The sequence below is a fragment of the Rhineura floridana genome, chromosome 19 (genome assembly GCF_030035675.1).
Source record: "Rhineura floridana isolate rRhiFlo1 chromosome 19, rRhiFlo1.hap2, whole genome shotgun sequence".
Lineage (NCBI taxonomy): Eukaryota > Metazoa > Chordata > Lepidosauria > Squamata > Rhineuridae > Rhineura > Rhineura floridana.
Window position 1 is genome coordinate 20937494 of NC_084498.1, and position 17933 is coordinate 20955426.

Here is a 17933-nt window from a genome sequence, read left to right on the forward strand (position 1 = left end):
AGCTGTCATTGTTTGTTCCTAACCGGGTGTCAATCCTGATTAAGCGCCGTGCTTTGTAATTTACCGACGGACTAAAAGTGAGCCATTCCTGTGCCAGAACATCCTCCAGGGAGGAGTTCTCCTCTGTATGAAACAGGAGTAAGTTTGGAAGGATTCAGATGCTGTTTCTCTGTGTGCGAGAGAGGACTGAGAGAGGGACAGGGCTGTAACCCAGTGGTTAGAGCATCTATTTTGCACGCAGAAGGTCCCAGGTGTGATCCCTGGTAGGGGTGTAGTCATCCAGGGTCTCAGGGAGTTTTAGACACCTTTCTTTTTTGGGAGTCAGGTCCCAGTAGGGGCCCTATGTCTCTAGGGTCCTATGAGCTAATCAGGATGAAGGGAGATTGTGTTAGCCACTAAGAAGAGTCTTCTAACTTACTTCCTTGTTGTTCCCTGATGATTGGAGCCAATCAGAGCGAAAGGAGTTCCAGTTAGTTCCTGCTTCAAAAAGCCAAGTTGTGGAGAATAATTGCAGAAGACGAGACAGTGAATCCTGGTGGTAGCATCCCATCTACATGCAGCAGGAGATAAATGTGTAGGCACTGAATTCAGTAATTCAGACAATATCTCTGACAGTGAGAAAGGACCGTCAAATGGTGACAGTGATAGAGAAGCGGAAAGCAGTGTTCAAGCTTGGCCAGATTAAATTTTAGAAAGCTATATAATCTTAGGTGTGGCTATGAGGGGCGTGGCTGTGACTATTATGAAGTGATTTCTGAATTTGCCACTGCACTGCTGCTGGCATTTTTAAGTAAGGCCGGGGTGTAGGCATCCAGGGTCTTGGGGGGGTCTTAGACCCTTTACATTTTTGGGAGCAGGTTCCTGGCAGGTTCCCTATGTCTATGAGCCAATCAGCATGAAAGGGGAGTGTGTTAACCACTGAGAAGAATCTTCTAACACACTTCCTTGTCCTTTCTTGCTGATTGGAGCCAGAGTGAAAGGAAGTCAGCCACTGAGAAGACTCTTCTCAGTAGCTAACACACTCCCCTTTCATGCTGATCGGCTCCTAGAGATGTCTGTTGTTGTGAGAGAAGGCATTAACAAGTAGCAGAAAGCAGTATTCAGACTTGGCCAGGTGATTCTATAATATTAGGCTGTATAATCTTAGAAGGGGCGTGGCTGTGAGAGGGCGCAGCCGTGACTATCGTGAAGGGACCCTGCACTTCTGAATTTGCCACTACACTACTTGGTAAGTTGGGGAATGTCTCCCTGCTTGAAATCCTGGAGAGCTGCTGCCAGTCAGAGCAGACAATACTGAAGTTGATGGACCTAGATAGGCTCAATTTCTGTAAGCCAAAACAGCAACTTGAATTGGGTCCAGAAGGTAATAGTGACCTAGCACAGAGACTGGAGAACTGTGTGATGTGCTTTCAATTACTGGGCCCTATCAAAGGCAAGCCGTCGTACTCTGGGGCCACCGGAAACTTCCATGCAGCCTCCAATAGGCAAATCATGTAGTACGGCAGGCTAGCCTCAAGAAGACGAAGGGATGAAGCTGTACTTTGGCAGATCCAGGGCAGACGAACAAAAAGTACGTCTTCACACAGCGTATAGTTTGTACGATGCAATTCGTCCTTGCAAGATGGCCGCCAGCTTAGATGGCTTTAAAAGAGAATTAGACAGATTGATGGAGGTTAAGACTATGAATGGCTACTACTAGCCATTTGCTGGATCGTCACCTTGTAGTGGTGAGTGGCCTTGCGTGTTCCAATGAACCCTGCAAGCGATGCCGTCGGGAGTCATGTGCTCCCAGCAGGGTCATCCATGGTGGTAAGGTCAAGGGAGAGGAACCAGACAAAGAACGATCCAAGAATGTCCTCAACGTCAGAACAGGCGGAGGATAACAATGTGTATGTTACAACGGCTGTGAAGGCAGATGAAGGCTCAGACTCTAATGTCGAGGCTGAACGAGTTCCGAGCTTGAGGGAGGGATGGTACCTCAAATGCCAGACAGAAATCTGTCCCGTCAGGAGAAGAGCCAGTCGGCAGGCAAGGTCTCCTTAGGAGTCAAGGTCTCCTGTGGATGGTCTCCTGGACGGAAGAGCTGCTGGAACGTCTTCAAACAAGAACTGTGCTTTTGACCAAGCTGATCTCTTGACTATTCTGAACCTGACCTCAGACCTGTCTCCTCCCCACACCCTTGTTTGCCCTCGGACCGATGTGTAGTGGTTAGAGTGCTGGACTAGGACCTGAGAGACCAGGGTTTGAATCCCCACTCAGCTATGAAGCTCACTGGGTGACCTTGGGCCAGTTGCTGCCTCTCAACCTAACCTTCCTCACAGGATTGTTGTTGGGATTCAGTGAGGAGGGGAGAGCCATGTTTGTACGCCACCTTGAGCTCTTTGGAGGAACGGTGTGATATGAATGCAATTGATCAATAAACAGTAAATAAACCAACACAACCTTGGACTTTGCTTCTTCCCTAACTGCTTGTGTTGGACTCTGCATACCTGGGCACTGGCCTTGGATGCCACCTGTGCCCATGTTGGTGTTTCCATTGGTGAATACCCTGTTTGCTCGAGAACCTAGTGAGAGCAGGCCACGATGCTAGAACAGTTGCAATGTCTTGGCTTTCTCCTTCTGGAGTGCAATGGGATTTGCTGCCATGATCACTAGATGGCACTCCCTGATCCTTGCAGATCTAGCCCTTGCAGCACCCTTATAGTTGAGGAAAGATTATATAGAGAATAGGGACCAACTTTGATGTTAGTCGCCTTTGATTTTGACTCGGCAGCTGAGCTCTCACAGTTTCTTCCACCTATCTTGGTGTGCTTGTTTTGAGACAGAACAGATTCCCCCAACCTGGTGCCCTACAGAGGTTTTGGACACCAACTCCCATCAGCCCTAGCCTGCACAGTCAATGGTGAGGGATGATGAGAGTTGTAGTCCAAAATAGCTGGACGGTACCAGGCTGAGACAGAGCGTGGTGGGGTCCAAGCCATTCTCTGTTGTGTCCTCTCAACAGCCCTGTGAGGTAGGCCTCTAAGCAGAGATATTTTATTGATGGTAGAATTGAAGCTGAAAGAGACAGTAGCTGGCACCTAGCCTATCTAGAGGTGAACTGCATGGTCCAGGTATGGGGCAGCTTTGGCCCTGCAGATGTTGCTGAACAACAACTCCGATCCGCCCCAGCCTGCGTGACCAATGCTCAGGGATGGTGAGAGTTCATGCAGCCACTTAGGGGTGGTTGATTGAATACTGCATCCCCAGCCTGCGGCAAGGGACTTTGCTTTTGCAATGCAAAGCTGCATTTAACATCCTTCTAGTTCAACCTCTGGATTGGCAAGATAAATCTCACTTAAAAAAACCACCAACCACCCAAGTTGGAGTAAGAAGGATTTGCTTGAGGATTCTTGTCACCACCTCAGCCTTAGTCTCTGCTCTAATCCAGGCGCAGCTGCCGCCGCCAACTAATAGGAAAACCAATGGCTCCTCCAGTTTTCTCCAGCTGGGGAAGGATGGAGCAGAATGGCTGATATCTAATAAGTGCACGTCGAAGAGGCCGCAGGGTAGAAGGCGCTCTGTTCTTGCTGCACAAAGCAAACTTCCTTATTACTTTCACTGCAGTCTCAGAAGGCGTTTGTGGTATGTGTGTGTTAGGCGGTCATCTGCCTGCCTTACTTTCCCAGCCTGATGGTAACCAGCCAGCAGGACAGAGTTGAGTTAAAATGATACTTGCTTTTCCTGGTTGCTGAGAGAGAGGCACATAGGAGAAGCTGCCTTGTAAAAAATTGTTCTTTTAGTGCGGCAGCACCTATTCTTTGGAACTCCCTGCCTATTGACATCAGGCAGGCACCTTTGCTGCATTCCTTTTGATGCCCACTTAAAAAGTTTTTGTTTAGGCAATCCTATTCAGACACAGACACGCTGATCTGTTTTAATCTCTTTAGTTAGTCCATGTTTAATTGTTTTAAATATGATTTAATTACTCGTTGTAAAGTTTTCCATTGATAATTTTTCAAAAACAAAATAGAGGTTTGTACATTCAGGCGGCATATACATTTTGTGAAATTAACTTATTTATTTCTTTATTATATACCGCTTGAATGTTAATAACCTCTAAGTGGTTTTTAATTATTATTTTTTTATTTTAAGAATCTGTCAGTTTTGGGTCCTCATTTTTCCAACCTTAAGTTTAGTTCTCCATATTTCTGCATCAGTTTGTGATTTTTTTATCTTAAAAGAATCCTCACATAAATAAATAAATGTTTTAGCGTGCATTTCTTCTGTTCACATTAGTGCAAGCACGTTTCCCTAACATGATGCATTTTTGAGTCCCCCCCCTACTAGTATGTGCATTTCTGTGCACCCTTTCTCCTAAAAAAACAAGCCCAGAACATTATTTGGTTGGGGAACTGCATTGCAAAATTTGGAGATGTGAAAATTTCACAGGAGAGCTGTGCCTCTCTGTTTCAGTACTATTTTGGGAGGTGAGGGTTTCTGAACTGAATGTCTTCCCCATCACTAATGAGAGGTACATGATTGGATTGGTTGACTTTTTAATAGAAAACTCTGAAGTAGCAACAGCGGACTATGGCTTTGAGCAGAGCAACAGAGCCAAGTAAAATGGCCACTTTGGCAGCATCAAAAATGAGCGAGGGGAAGGACATAGACTTGCATGTTGTAATGCCTATTTTGAAATAATCATTATCATTTAAATTAGGGATGGAGATATTAAACATGGTTTGCATTTCAAAGCAAGCCTACCTGATTTGCACTTTCTGAAACGGAGACAGATGTGAGACCTCCTTTGAAATTTGCACTTCTCTGGATTTTGCAATGCGGTTCACCAGCCAACGAGGGTGTAGAAAAAATACACATAGTAGGAGGGTAAAGTTTGCTTAGAAATGCATATATTAGTGAAAATAACATCAGCAGTGTAGTGACAAATTCAGAAGTGCAAGGTTTCTTCATGATAGTCACAGCCATGCCCCCTTCTAAGATTGGTGTAGTGGTTAAGGTGGTGGACTACAACCTGGGAGGCCAGGATTCAAATCTCCACATAGCCACAAAGCTCACTGGGTGACCCTGGGCCAGTCACTGCCTCTCAGCCTCAGACTGAGTCAATGGTAAATCCCCTCTGAATACCGCTTACCATGAAAACTCTATTCATAGGGTCACCAGAAGTCGGGATCGACTTGAAGGCAGTCCATTTCCATTTCAAGATTATAGAATGGTCTGGCCACGCTTGGATACTGCTTTCTGCTTCTCTATCACTGTCACCATTTGACTGTCCTTTCTCACTGTCAGAGATATTGCTTGAATTACTGGATTCAGTGTCTACACATTTATCTCCTGCTGCTACCAAACTGCTTGATGATGTAGATGGGATGCTATCATCAGGATTCACTGTCTCTTCTTCTGCAATTACAGAATTCTCACTCTTCACAAATTGGCTTTTTGAACTCAGAACTGATAGGAACTCCTTTCACTCTGATTGGTTCCAGTCAGCAGGAAAGGACAAGGAAGCAAGTTAGAAGATTCTTCTCAGTGGCTAACACATTTCATTTGGCTGGTCCATGACCGAAATAAATTCATTGACATTCACTCGCCTTTCATGCTGATTGGCTTGTAGGACACTGGAGACATAGGGACCCTGGCTGGACATGGCTCCCCAAAAAAGTAAGGGGTCTAAGACTCCCCCCCCCCGGGACCCTGGATAACTACATCCCTGAATAACATGCAGACATACTTGATTTTAGGGGAAACTGCTTGGCAAAAATGTGTATGTTAGGGAAAGTTGTTGTTGTTGTTATTATTATTTATATCCCTCCCTTCCTTCTGGCAGGAGCCCATGGCGGCAGTTGCATACAATGGTTGTATATTTGGAGATGTTCTCACTGAAATACTGATGAATTTTCATGAGGACTTCTTTTTTTTAAAAAAAATTGCAAACTGACGCAGAAATGGATTGAACAAGGATCTAATTCTCAACCCAGCAGCAAAAAAGGGAGGGATGCGAGGAGATGTGGCTGTGACTATCATGAAGGGACCCTGCACTTTTGAATTTGCCACTGCACTACTGCCCTTCACTGGACTTGCTTTGCACCCTCCTTGCCTGGCTGGAAATGTGTCCTTGAACTCTGATCATGCCTTTTGATTGTCTGGCTAGAGGATAGAGAATAGAGAGTGGTGTGTGTGAGCATGCATAGAAACTAGCCTATTGTACAAAGGTAAAATTCACATTAGGGGCTCTGCTTACTTTTGCCTTTGCCCCCCTCTCCCCACCACCGGCATGAGGCTCCAGGAAGGTTGCCCCAAAGGGGATGTTGCCCTTGGGTGGAGAATGGTTCCCCGCCTCTGCCCTTCAATAAATGGAGCTCCCCCTCAATGATACTGCATATGTGAGCCGCGAGAGGTTCACTGAATGTTAAAGAAATCTGAGCACAGCCTCTCAAAAGCCGGAGAGCAAACAAATCAGTCAGGAAAAAAGTGGGGAAGTATATGAAGCAACCTTGGGGATAAGCTGTTGTTTAGCAGCAGTAAAACTAGGAAATGATGAATACAGAGACCGCAGGCTACTTGCTGCCCGCCGAGCTTAGCAGCTTCTGAGAAGACAAACGCATTTTCAAAAATGGAGAATTCCAATGAGGCTCAGGTAGAAAGAGAACAAACAGCAAAGATGCCAATTTCCAGGGCAAACGAAGCATCAAAATGCAGCTTCCCAATCAGAACAGCCAATGCTATTTGGGGAGGAGCCCTCTCCTCCCTCTCTCCCTCCCCCCCTCCCAAGAAGGGACCACTATATTCAGTGATGTATACGGTGACCTCCGGGTTACATTTTTATCTAAATTACAAGGCAGTGGAGACTTGCAGAAAGAGAGATGATGTGAAATGTTTTTGAACGAAGCATGATGGTCAAATGGTTAGGGAGATTTGCTGTATTCCTAAAGAGTTCAGGCTTTTTTTTTCCTTTTAAAAAGTGGGATGTCATTTTTAATTGGCGTGAACTGTGGAAAACAGTAATCACTCAAGGGCCTTGGGTGAGTGGTGGAGCACATGCTTTGCTTGCAGAAGGTCCCAAATTCAATCCATAGCATCTTCAGGTAGGGCTAGACTATGTTCTGGACTACAGCTCCCATCAGCCTCAGCCAGTGTAGCTGATGGGAGTTGTAGTCCAAAGCATCTGGAAGGCACCAAGTTGGAAATGGCTGCAGTACAGTGTGATACTCTGCTAATCCCATTGCATGCCTGTTTCATGAGCAGGTGAAACCATACAACCAGCTTGTATAGAAGGCAAACATCCTTATCAATTTCATCTCTAGAGTGTCATCAGTAGGGATGGGTGAATCTGTCAATTTCGGTTTCTCTCAGTTCCTTATTTTTCCAGCCTTAAATTCAGTTCTCCACATTTCTGGAGCAATTTTTGTGTGTCTGTGTTTTTAAAGTCCTCATGAATATTAATCAGCAGCTGAGTGCAAATTTCTTTAAATAAACAATATTTGTTTGCATTTTTGCCTAATAGGCACATTGTTGCAAAGCAATTTCCCTTGATATCATGCATTTTTAAAATATTGTTTTCACTAATATATGCACATTTTCCCTAGTATATGCATTTTTGTACGCGTGACTTGGCCGGAAAACGCCACTGCCAAATTTGGAGAAGAGCAAATTGCAAAAGAATGCTGTGTTTTGGTTCACATATTAGTTTAAGTCCACCTTAGATTTCTCCCCTCCATCCCTAGTCATCAGTTACTTCAAAAATAAAAATAAAATGTTATTATGTGTTTCAACAGGCAAGCCTCTTAAAACAAGCACAATCGTTGAAGTGCATGGGAATGTATTGCAAATGTCAAAAGAGAAGGGCATAGAGAACTAATCAGCAGGTTTCTAGATGCATGATCATGGGAATGGAAGCAAAGGAGGCTCCCATTAGCCTTTTATTACACACATCTCTCTTTCAAGGGGAGCGGGAAGGCACAGCCGGTGCCAAGAGACTGCGTGGAACTGTGGCAGCTTCTGCTGCGACTGCTGTGCTTCTTATTTTGTTGGCTGAACTTAGCCATGTTTCCCCGCTCACTTCCACTCTTCTCTAGGGATGCAAACAAATGAGGAGGACAAATAAAAGAATCTCATCTAGCTGTGCCTTGAGCAGCGTCCAAAACAAAAAGTAAAAATTAAGACCCAGAGTCACGGAAAGCCAGTGGAGGCTCCTCCAGGAGGGCGAGTGGGGCACTGCCCTGTCAACTTCAGCCTGCTCTCAGCCAGCCCCCACCTGCCTGCCATCCTACTTACATCCAGCCCAAGAAGTGGCACTGCTTATCACCATTCTTCTTAATCCCAGTGTTGCCCCTTGTAGAACTCAGCAGGGAGGACATGGGGAGAAGACTAGAATTAATTGCACTTGTCATTGGCTCTGGCTCCACCTACTGTGGGCTCCCTGCATTGCGCCTTACCAGCCCCAGTAGGCAGTAGCCACCATTGAGGAAAGCTTGAGTAAACATATAAGTTTTCAAGAAGCATTTAAAGGTCATTATTCTCTCTGCCTGAGGAATTCCGCGAGGGAGGACATTTCAGAAGGTTGGTGCTGTCACTGAGAAGGCCTGTTTTGGTGTGGTCTTCAAGTGACAATCTACTAGGGTCTCCTCAAAAGGTCTTAAAAGAGTTTGGGCCATACCAAGACAGATGGCCTGCTGAGTATACTGGTTCCAAGTTGTTTAGGGCTTTGAATATCAACAATGAAGCATTGAACTTGGCTTCATAACTTATAGGGATCACAATCTCCCTCTATCTGTCTGTCTCTCTTTATTTTTATTATTTATATCCTGCTTTTTTAAAAAGTAAAATCTTTCCAAAGCAGCTGCCTAACCAAGATGCATGCAGCCCCATTCAAATGTAATCTTTGAGACCAAGCTATGTATGATGCTTAGTAATTATCTCAGGATTTTCTTTTCTTTTTTTCCTGAAAAAATAAGACTATTTGTTGGAAGTGCGATAGCAGGGATCATTCAGTTTGCAGCTGAAGGGTTAATTCTGTTAATGTTAGTCAACTATCCAAGAGGGGGATGAGTGAAAGTGTTGATTGGCAACTAGGCAGAGTGGCCTGATCTTCTGTGAGGTAGCACATGCTCTTATTTGCTATGTAGTTCTGAGGGAGTCTTTGCTCTGTGTGTTCAGTTGTACATTATGTCTCCCTGCAAAGTGCAAGGTCTGACTTAAGAAAGACAAATCCTCTGTTTTTTTCTCCTCAAATTATACACTGGTTTTTTTTTGTTCAGTTTGCTCAGTAAAGTGTCATCAGGACTTTTCTCTCTGGATTCCATCTGTGTAATTTAAGTGGCTTTGCTAACACAGGGGGCATGATTTTGATTGGGACTTCATGCAGGGAAGTTTAACCCTTCTCTCCCTAGCTGCAGTCTTGATGAAAATTGTTCATTGTCCTGCTGGTGCTGCAATCAACCTGGGTGGGGTGGGTGAAATCCCATCGGTGTCAATGGAGTGGAACTGAAGGCAGGTGATTGGGTAGATGGATGGACTTGACTCCTTCTACTTGGATGAAAACCCATACTTTTGAATCCGTAAGTTCAAAGCTCATCAACACCATTAGCTCCTCCTGCCTCCCCCCTCCCCCCCAGGAACTTACAGGGATTCCTCTTGCAGCTCAAGGCCCATTTTCCCTTCTGGGCAAATTTCCAAGGGCTATATCCCAGTGGTGAGTGGAGCAAGAGAATAAAGTGAGTGAAGCAATAAATGCAAATGTTACCTTTGTGTAGAAGGCTCTGTGCATCGAGGGAAGCAAGAAGCATTATCAGAGTTCATTATCAGAGTTCTAGGACACATCCCAACTAGACAACCACATTCACAGCAGGTGAGAAGCAGAACCAGTGAGGGGCATGGCCTGTGGAAAGGGGGTGTAGCACGGGGAGAGTCTACCTAGAGAGGTTTGGAAGGCCACATGTGACCTCCAGGCTTTACCCCTGCTCTAAGTTACAACAGGATAGTGGAAAGCAACAATCCCAACTTTCCAGGAGCTGTCCAAAGTGCTGAACTTATTTTGGGACTACGTTTCAGCACCTTGGACAGCTCCTAGAAAGTTGGGGATAAAACCCAGAGCAGTTTTCACTGACATTCTAGGGGCCACTGGAGGAGAGAATTTTCATATACATTATAGAAAGGTCGTAGGTGGAGTATAGGCAAAGTGGGGGGGAAATCATATGGGTGTTGACATTATTTTATGTATTTTTATTAATCGTCCCCGCCCCAAAATATAAACTCATTGTATATTCCTGCGAGATTGCGAGCTGCAAAATGTTAAGTGTTTTTGCTGGAAGGAATTAAGAGGCCAGATCTCATGAGTCTTGACAGGAACCCAGAATGTGGAAAAATTTAAAGAGTAGCCGGAAAAGGTAAGTCAAGCAGAATTTCATGCTGGTAAAATCTGAAGGAAACACACAGCAAAAGGCGACAGAGGCCAGCCTGGTTAAGAGGAGGTGTAAAGAATCCAAAGAGTGAGAAGAAAGAAAAACACAACCACAAGTAATTAGCTTGCAAGGGGGACTCTATGAAAATAAACACAGGCAGGTTCTCAGGATAATGAGAGAAGCACAGCAAATATTGAATGATGAACGAGACTCTCTTGGCTAACAATGAAAGGGTCTTCAGATCTTTTATTAATAGACAGAACATAAAAGAGAAAAAGCAGCCTAGTTAATTTTTTTTGAGAGGGGTCAGAGCATTTGAATTTAAGGGGGGGTGGATTATTGCAAGAGTTTGTTGTTCTCTTTGCAGATATTAAAAGGGCCTTTAAGATGGGGCATGAATTTAGTTTTAATGGGACAGCTGGTTGTTGTCTCATCTTTTTATTTGGGTGGTGGGGTAGGGATGGGAGACAATTCAATTCAGTTTGCATTTAAAACCAAACCTATCAAATTCGCATTTTTCAAAACGATGGGCAAAACAAAACACAACCATCCTTTGGGAATCTGCACTTGCCCGAATTTTGTGATGCCGTTCTCCAACCAGTGTTTACAAAAATGCATGCACTAGGGGAAAGTGTGCTTACAGATGAATATATCAATGAAAACAAAATACAAGAGATAGTTATGTTAGGAGAAATTGCTTATAAAAATGTGCACATTAGTCAAAACCGCTTATAAATTAGTATATATAAATAAATTAGTATATATAAATTAAAGAAATTTGCACTGAAATGCTGAAGAATTTTCATGAGGATTTTTTTTAAAAAAAAAACCTGCAGGTTGCTGCAGAAATGTGAAGAACTAAACATAAGATTAGAAAAGCGAGGAACTGGAGGAACTAAAATTGACAGATCCCTCCATCCCTATGGAGTGGGTGGGGGGACTTTTTCAGACTGAGGGTCACAATCCTATCTGGGCTGAGTTCTGCAAGGGCAACACTGAGACTAAGGAGGAGGAGGGAGGTGAAAGGCCTTGCCACCCCTGGACTGGTTGCAAGCAGGGGTGTAGTTGTCTAGGGTCTCAAAGGGTCTTAGACCCCTTACGTTTTACAGAGCAGGGTCCCAGCAGGGTCCCTATGTCTCCAGCATCCTACTAGCCAATCAGAGTAAAAGGAGATGAATCAGCCACTGAGAAGACTCTTCTCAGTAGCTAACACCTTCTCTTTCATGCTTATTGGCTCTTAGGGACATCTGTTGATGTGGGAGAAGACATTGACAAGGACCTCATTCTCAACCCAGCAGCAAAAAAGCAGGGCGGGGGGCAGAGAAGGGGGCATGGCTGTGATTTCCAGTCCATGCTGTCTTCAGCATCAAACTCAAGGACTGCCTTCTAGAGCTTTCACATTCACTTCTCTCTTCTCTCTTCGTGCTGCAGGCTCCAAGAGAAAAGGAACAGGTATGGCTTGGCATGCTGGCTTTGGGGAGATTTGGACAGACAGGTGGAGGAGTATGGCTGCAGGTGTTTTGAGACTAAGGAGAGGGGAACAATAGTCTAGGAGAAAGCGTTTATTCAAGTAGTCCAAAATGCAGTGGCTAGATTACTAGCTGGGCATCCATTTAGAACTCACATAACCCCGATTTTGAAGCAGCTGCATTGGTTGCCAGTTCATTTCTGGTGTTAACTCAAGGTACTTGCACTAGTGTTTCAAGCCCTCAGCGACTTAGGCCCCAAATATCTGAGAGACCACCTCCTTCCCTACAGACCCTTTCGGGAGTTGAGATCAGCAGAGCAGGCCCTCTTGGTAGTTCCATCACCCTTGGATGTTCAGGGGGAGGGCAGCCCCCTAAGTTGTGGATTTCCCTACAGAGGCGCGTCTGGAAACTTCATTGTAAAACTTGCACCATATGCTGAAGATGCACCTCTTTACCCTGACCATTGATAACTTAAATATAAATATGTTTAGGACCCACCTGATTCTTCTGATTGCAAATTGTTTTCTGTCTGTCTGTCTGTCTGTCTGTCTGTCTAATCTTATCTTATCTATCTATCTATCTATCTATCTATCTATCTATCTATCTATCTATCTATCTATCTATCTATCTATCTATCTATCTATCTATCTATCTATCTATCTATCTATCTATCTATCTATCTATCTATCTATCTATCTATCTATCTATCTATCTATCTATCTATCTATCTATCTATCTATCTATCTATCTATCTATCTATCTATCTATCTATCTATCTATCTATCTATCTATCTATCTATCTATCTAATCTACTGTTATAACCTGCCCTGGGACTTTATGGTGAAGGTGGATAGGAAATCAGTAATAATAATAATGAAGAAGAAGAAGATGAAGAAGAAGAAGATGAAGAAGAAGATGAAGAAGATGAAGAAGATGAAGATGAAGATGAAGAAGAAGAAGAAGAGAGAGATTGTATCAGACGAGACTCATAAGCATGACTAACTTAGGTCCATTAATTTCAGTGGGAATATAATGGGTCTACTTTGGATCAAACAACCAAGAGGTTTGTATACAACCCTATGATCGTGGAGTTCCACTTGCACGACAGGACTTCCCCCTCTTCTTTCCATGTACCCCCCCTGCCCAAATCTGCTCTGGAGAGTGCCCACATCCTCTGGAGCAGATTTTGAGGATGTCTGGTGGGGGCTATAGGGTAGAGGAGAAGGTCCACTGTGTAGGCGGAAATCTGTTGTGCAAGCTGAACGGCAGCGCTAGATACAACACAGAAGGTCTACAAATAATAATACTTGCAGCACCATATGGTGCATGCATACTCAAAAAAGCAGGTCCCATTGAGTTCAATGCCCTTGTCTGCAGCTTTTCTAGCTCTGTGGAACCCTTTAGAGATGGAATGACTGATTCAATGCCCTCCACTGCCCTACAGATCTTTCTTGGTTTCTTCAGATAACACATGACATTTCCCCCCGGCTCTCTTTCACCGGAAACAGCAGCTTTTGCTTCTCTGTTGGGTCTTCCCTTCCCTATCAACTTATATGTTTACTTTCTTCATCCTTCCCTCTTCCCCACAATCCAGGTACTTGGTGCTATGACTCACAAGATCCTAAGTGCGGTAAGTACTTGAAACAAGGTTTTGCATTTTTCCAGGTGTGCACTTACGTTGTATAAGACAGCCTTCCCCAAACCTGGAGCTCAGATATTTTGGACCTGCAGCACCCATCAGCTCCAGCCAGCACACAGATGTAGTCCAAAACATCTGGAGGATTACAACTCCAAAGTGGATAAATCCAGACAAGATGGAGACACTGATAGTGGGTGGTTCCCTAGACTGGATGGAGGGATGTGTTGGGCTCTTGATGGGGTTAAACTCCCTCTGAAGGAGCAGGTGTGTAGCCTGGGGGGGTTCTCCTTGATCCAGTCACTTGAGGCTCAAGTGGCCTCGGTAGCAAGGAGTGCCTTCCATCAGCTTCCTCCCTGCGAGAGACAGGTAGGCGCGTGCACATGCCAGGGGCCAGGGCTTGGGCAAGCTGGTGCCCAAGGCCCCCGGCATGTCTGGTGCTGGCCCTGTGTAAGGCCATTGGGTCCAACCCCCTGCTCAATGCCTGACAGGTGGCGGTCCAGCTGCCTCTTGAATGCCTCCAGTGTTGGAGAGCTCACCACCTCTCTAGGTCATTGGCTCCATTGTCGGACCGCTCTAACAGTTAGGAAGTTGAGTCAGACCATTGTTCCACCTAGCTCAGGATTGTCTACTTCAGTGGTTCCCAAACTTTCCCCCACCACGGACCACTTGAAAAATGGCTGAGCGTCTTGGTGGACCACTTGATGATTTCCCTGCCTGTTGCAGCAAGTGTAGTTCCATAGAATTCAAGTTGTAACATGGTCAAAAAAAATATAAGAAATGAAAGAAGGAATGAAGCTACAATTCAAATCAACATAAATATTAAGTGCAATGGATGTGCCATCTCCCATCTTCAACCATGAACCCAGAGACACATCGCAGACCACCTCAATGGAGCTCATGAACCACTGGTAGTCCATGGAGCACAATATGGGAACCCCTGGTCTATACTTACGGAAAGTGGTTCTCCCAGGGATTCAGACAGGAGTCTCTCCCAGTCCTGTCTGGAGATGCCAGGGGAGTGAACCTGGGACCTTCTGCATGCAACACAGATGCTCTGTCACTGAGCTATGGCTGTCTTCTGTAAAGGCTGCCTAACCTGGGACCTGGTGCATGCAAATCATATATTCCCCCACTGTGATGTCACTAGTCTATGGATGCCCTGAGAGAGAATAAAATAGGGGTTGAAATGGAAGCTGCTGTTGGTCTTTAGAGATGGGAATGTTCACAAAAATAACTTGTTTAGCCTGTCGGACTAAATATAGGCCTAGTGAGGAAACCCTGTTGAATTATAAATAAGAAAAAAAAACCACCCTGCTTCATGATTATTAATGAAGGTCAGCTCAGCAAGAGGGCATCTCCTGTTGACGGCAGGAGAAATGGAAGGAATCCCAAAGGAGGCTAATGTTTGTTCACCGCCCTGAGAGCTATTCTGCTAAGGGCGGTATATAAATTGAAATAAATAAATAAAATAAAAATAATGAGCGTGTTGGCCGAGGCAGCCGGCGGAGGTGTTGATTTTACTATGAAAGTTTCTGCAGTCAATACGAATAGCTTCCACTTAACTCAGGGGTGGGGAACCTCCTTTCAGCCTGAGGGCTGCATTCACTTCTCGGCAACCTTCTGGGGGCCGCAAGCCAGGGGTAGGCAGAGCTGGTGGCAGAAGTGGATGAAGCAATGGACGCAGAAGCATAGTGGCAAATTCAGAAGTGCAGAGTCCCTTCATGACGGTCACAGCCACATCCCTCCCCCCTTTTCTTGCTGCAGGGTTGAGAATGAGATCCTTGTTAATGCCTTCTCCCACTACAAGCACCGCCCCTAGGAGCCAATAAGCGTGAAAGGGGTGAGTGTTAGCTACTATAAAGAGTCTTCTCTGTGACCAACTCATCGCCTTTCATTCTGATTCGCTGCAATGAGCAGGAAAGGACAAGGAAGCATATTAGAAGACTCTTCTCAGTGGCTAACACTCCCCTTTCATGCTGGTTAGTGCCACCACACTAAAGGCCCACTTCCTATGTTGTGGAGAACAGACCTTTTGATAAGATGGTATCTGCAGGAGGTCCTCACTTGCAGAGAGTAGTGATCGACTGGGAATATAAGGGATAAGACGATCTTGTAGGTATCCTGGTCTCAAGCTGCATAGGACTTTGCACACCAAAACCAGATCCTTGGACTTAGCCCGGTACCTAATAGGTAATCTCTAATGTGGAAACGTGGAGACCTGAACTTAAGACTGAAAAAATAAGAAACTGAAATGGACAGATTCACCCATCCCTAGCTGATGGTCTCTTAGCTGATGAATGATCAAGAGGCATGAAGGAACCCAGGTATACCCAGGTACTCAGAATGTACCCTCAAGGCAAGAAACCTTCCTTCTTGTTCCTTTAAGAGGAGGGGCTGTAGCTCAGGTATATAGCATCAGCCTTGCATGCAGAAGGTCTCAAGTTCAGTCCCCAATGGTGTCTCCATGTAGAGCTGGGAGCAATTCATGCCTGAAACTGGAAATCCGCCAACAGTCCATGTAGACAATACTGAGCTAAATGGGCCAACTCAGTAGAAGGCAACATCTGAGGTTCTCCACTCTTTGTAGCATTAGTATTTCATTCACCTTGGGCCTCCTGTCTTCCTTTCTACCACACACTTCCAATCTCTTCAGGCCCTTTGCACTGGAAGGACATCTCAGCAAGCTGTGGGGGACAGAACCAGTCGCCCATTAACATCGACAGAAGGAAAGCTCAACGGGACAGGAGCCTTGATGAAATCTTGTTTGAAGGCTATGACCAGGCTCCTCCTGGCAGGTGGAGACTGATGAACGATGGTCACTCAGGTGGGCATGGAGGGCACAACTTCTTCTGGGGATGCTTTCTGTCTATCAAAAGTAGGGGGAGGAAACCTGTTTTTGGATCAAGGGCTACCTTAGCAAAGGTGTGGGGAACTGCTGGGCCTCCAGATGTTGCAGAACTACAACCCCATCAGCCCCAGCAAGCACGGACTGGGCAGATGGGAGTTGTGGTTCAACAACATCTGGACCATCAAAGGGACTTTCTGCCTGCAAAGCAGGTGCTTTGCCACTGAGCCACGGTCCTTTCCTTGCCAGAGATGTCTTCTTCTCATGTGGCATGGGCACCAATCACATGTCCACCTCACTCTGCCCACAGCATGACTTCAGTGGGTCTGCCTTCATTATCAGCAGACTAGTCAGCAACTAGTCTGCTAGGGTGAGGGATGGAGGTGTGGGAAAAGCTGGTGGCATCTGTAACAGAGATGGTGAACTGCCCTCTTATATGTAGACCTCTCCGAAAAGACTGTATAGGAAAACTCAACATGAAAAAAACAACAATTACTATACAAACAGCAAAAAATTGACTTCTTTAGGTGCTACGATGAGATCAATGCTTTTCTCTCTCTTTAGTAGTGCGTTATGTATTCTTTTATACTGTACTGATATTTGTATACCAAAAAAGAAATAAAATATTCTTGAAAAAAAAGAGAGATGGTGAACCTTTTCCAGGCTGAGGGCCGCGTTTCCTTCTGGACAAACCTTCTGAGGGCCACATCCCAAGGGTGGGCAGGGCCAGAGACAGAAGTGGGAGGAGCACTGATTGTCATTGTTACCTCTGTGCCGGAGGCTAGTTTCTACACACACTGACATCCTCCCTCTCTGTCCTACATCCTAGGAAACAAGAGGCATGATCATAGTGCAAGGATGAAACAAGAAGGGTGTGGAACAGGGCCAGTGAGGGGCATGTCCTGTGAAGAAGCGGGGTGATGTGGGAAGAGGGGGTAGCCTGGGAGAGTCCCAAGCAGGGGTGTAGTTGCCCAGGGTCTCGGGGGGTCTTAGACCCCTTACTTTTTGGGGAGCCAGGTCCCAGCAGGGTCCCTATGTCTCCAGCATTCTATGAAACAATAAGCATGAAAGGGGAGTGTGTTAGCCACTGAGAAGAATCTTCTAATTTGCTTCCTTGTTGTTTCCTGCTAATTGGAGCCAATCAGAGTGAAAGGAGTTCCTATTAGTTCCTGCTTTAAAAAGCCAAGTTGTGGAGAGGGAGAATTCTGTCACTGCAAAAGAAGAGACGGTGAATCCTGATGATAGCATTCCATTTGCATCATCAAGCAGTTTGGTAACAGAAGGAGATAAATGTATAGACACTGAATTCAGTAACTCAAGCGATATCTCTGACAGCGAGAAAGGCTAGTCAAATGATGACAGTGACAGAGAAACAGGAAGCAGTATTGAAGCCTGGCCAGATTATTCTATAAACTCAGAAGGTTGTATAATCTTAGAAGGGGATGTGGCTGGGACTACTATCAAGGGACCTTGCAATTCTTTGCCACTACATTACTGGCCCCCAGAGCCAGATGGAGATGCTCAGGCCTGAGGTTCTCCAGCCCTGATCTCTGAGGATGGCGGAGAGGTGCTGTCTGTCC

At 45.3% G+C, this 17933-nt stretch overlaps 1 protein-coding gene across 1 annotated transcript in view; it reads left to right on the forward strand.

Moving 5' to 3' along the window:
- LOC133373396 (carbonic anhydrase 15-like) overlaps positions 1-17933 on the forward strand; it is a 30257-nt gene that overhangs the window by 5002 nt on the left and 7322 nt on the right. The window contains exons 2-3 of the mRNA XM_061603056.1: positions 13464-13499; positions 16162-16332. Coding sequence (XP_061459040.1) covers positions 13464-13499; positions 16162-16332 — 207 coding nt within the window. The remainder of the gene's footprint in view (positions 1-13463; positions 13500-16161; positions 16333-17933) is intronic.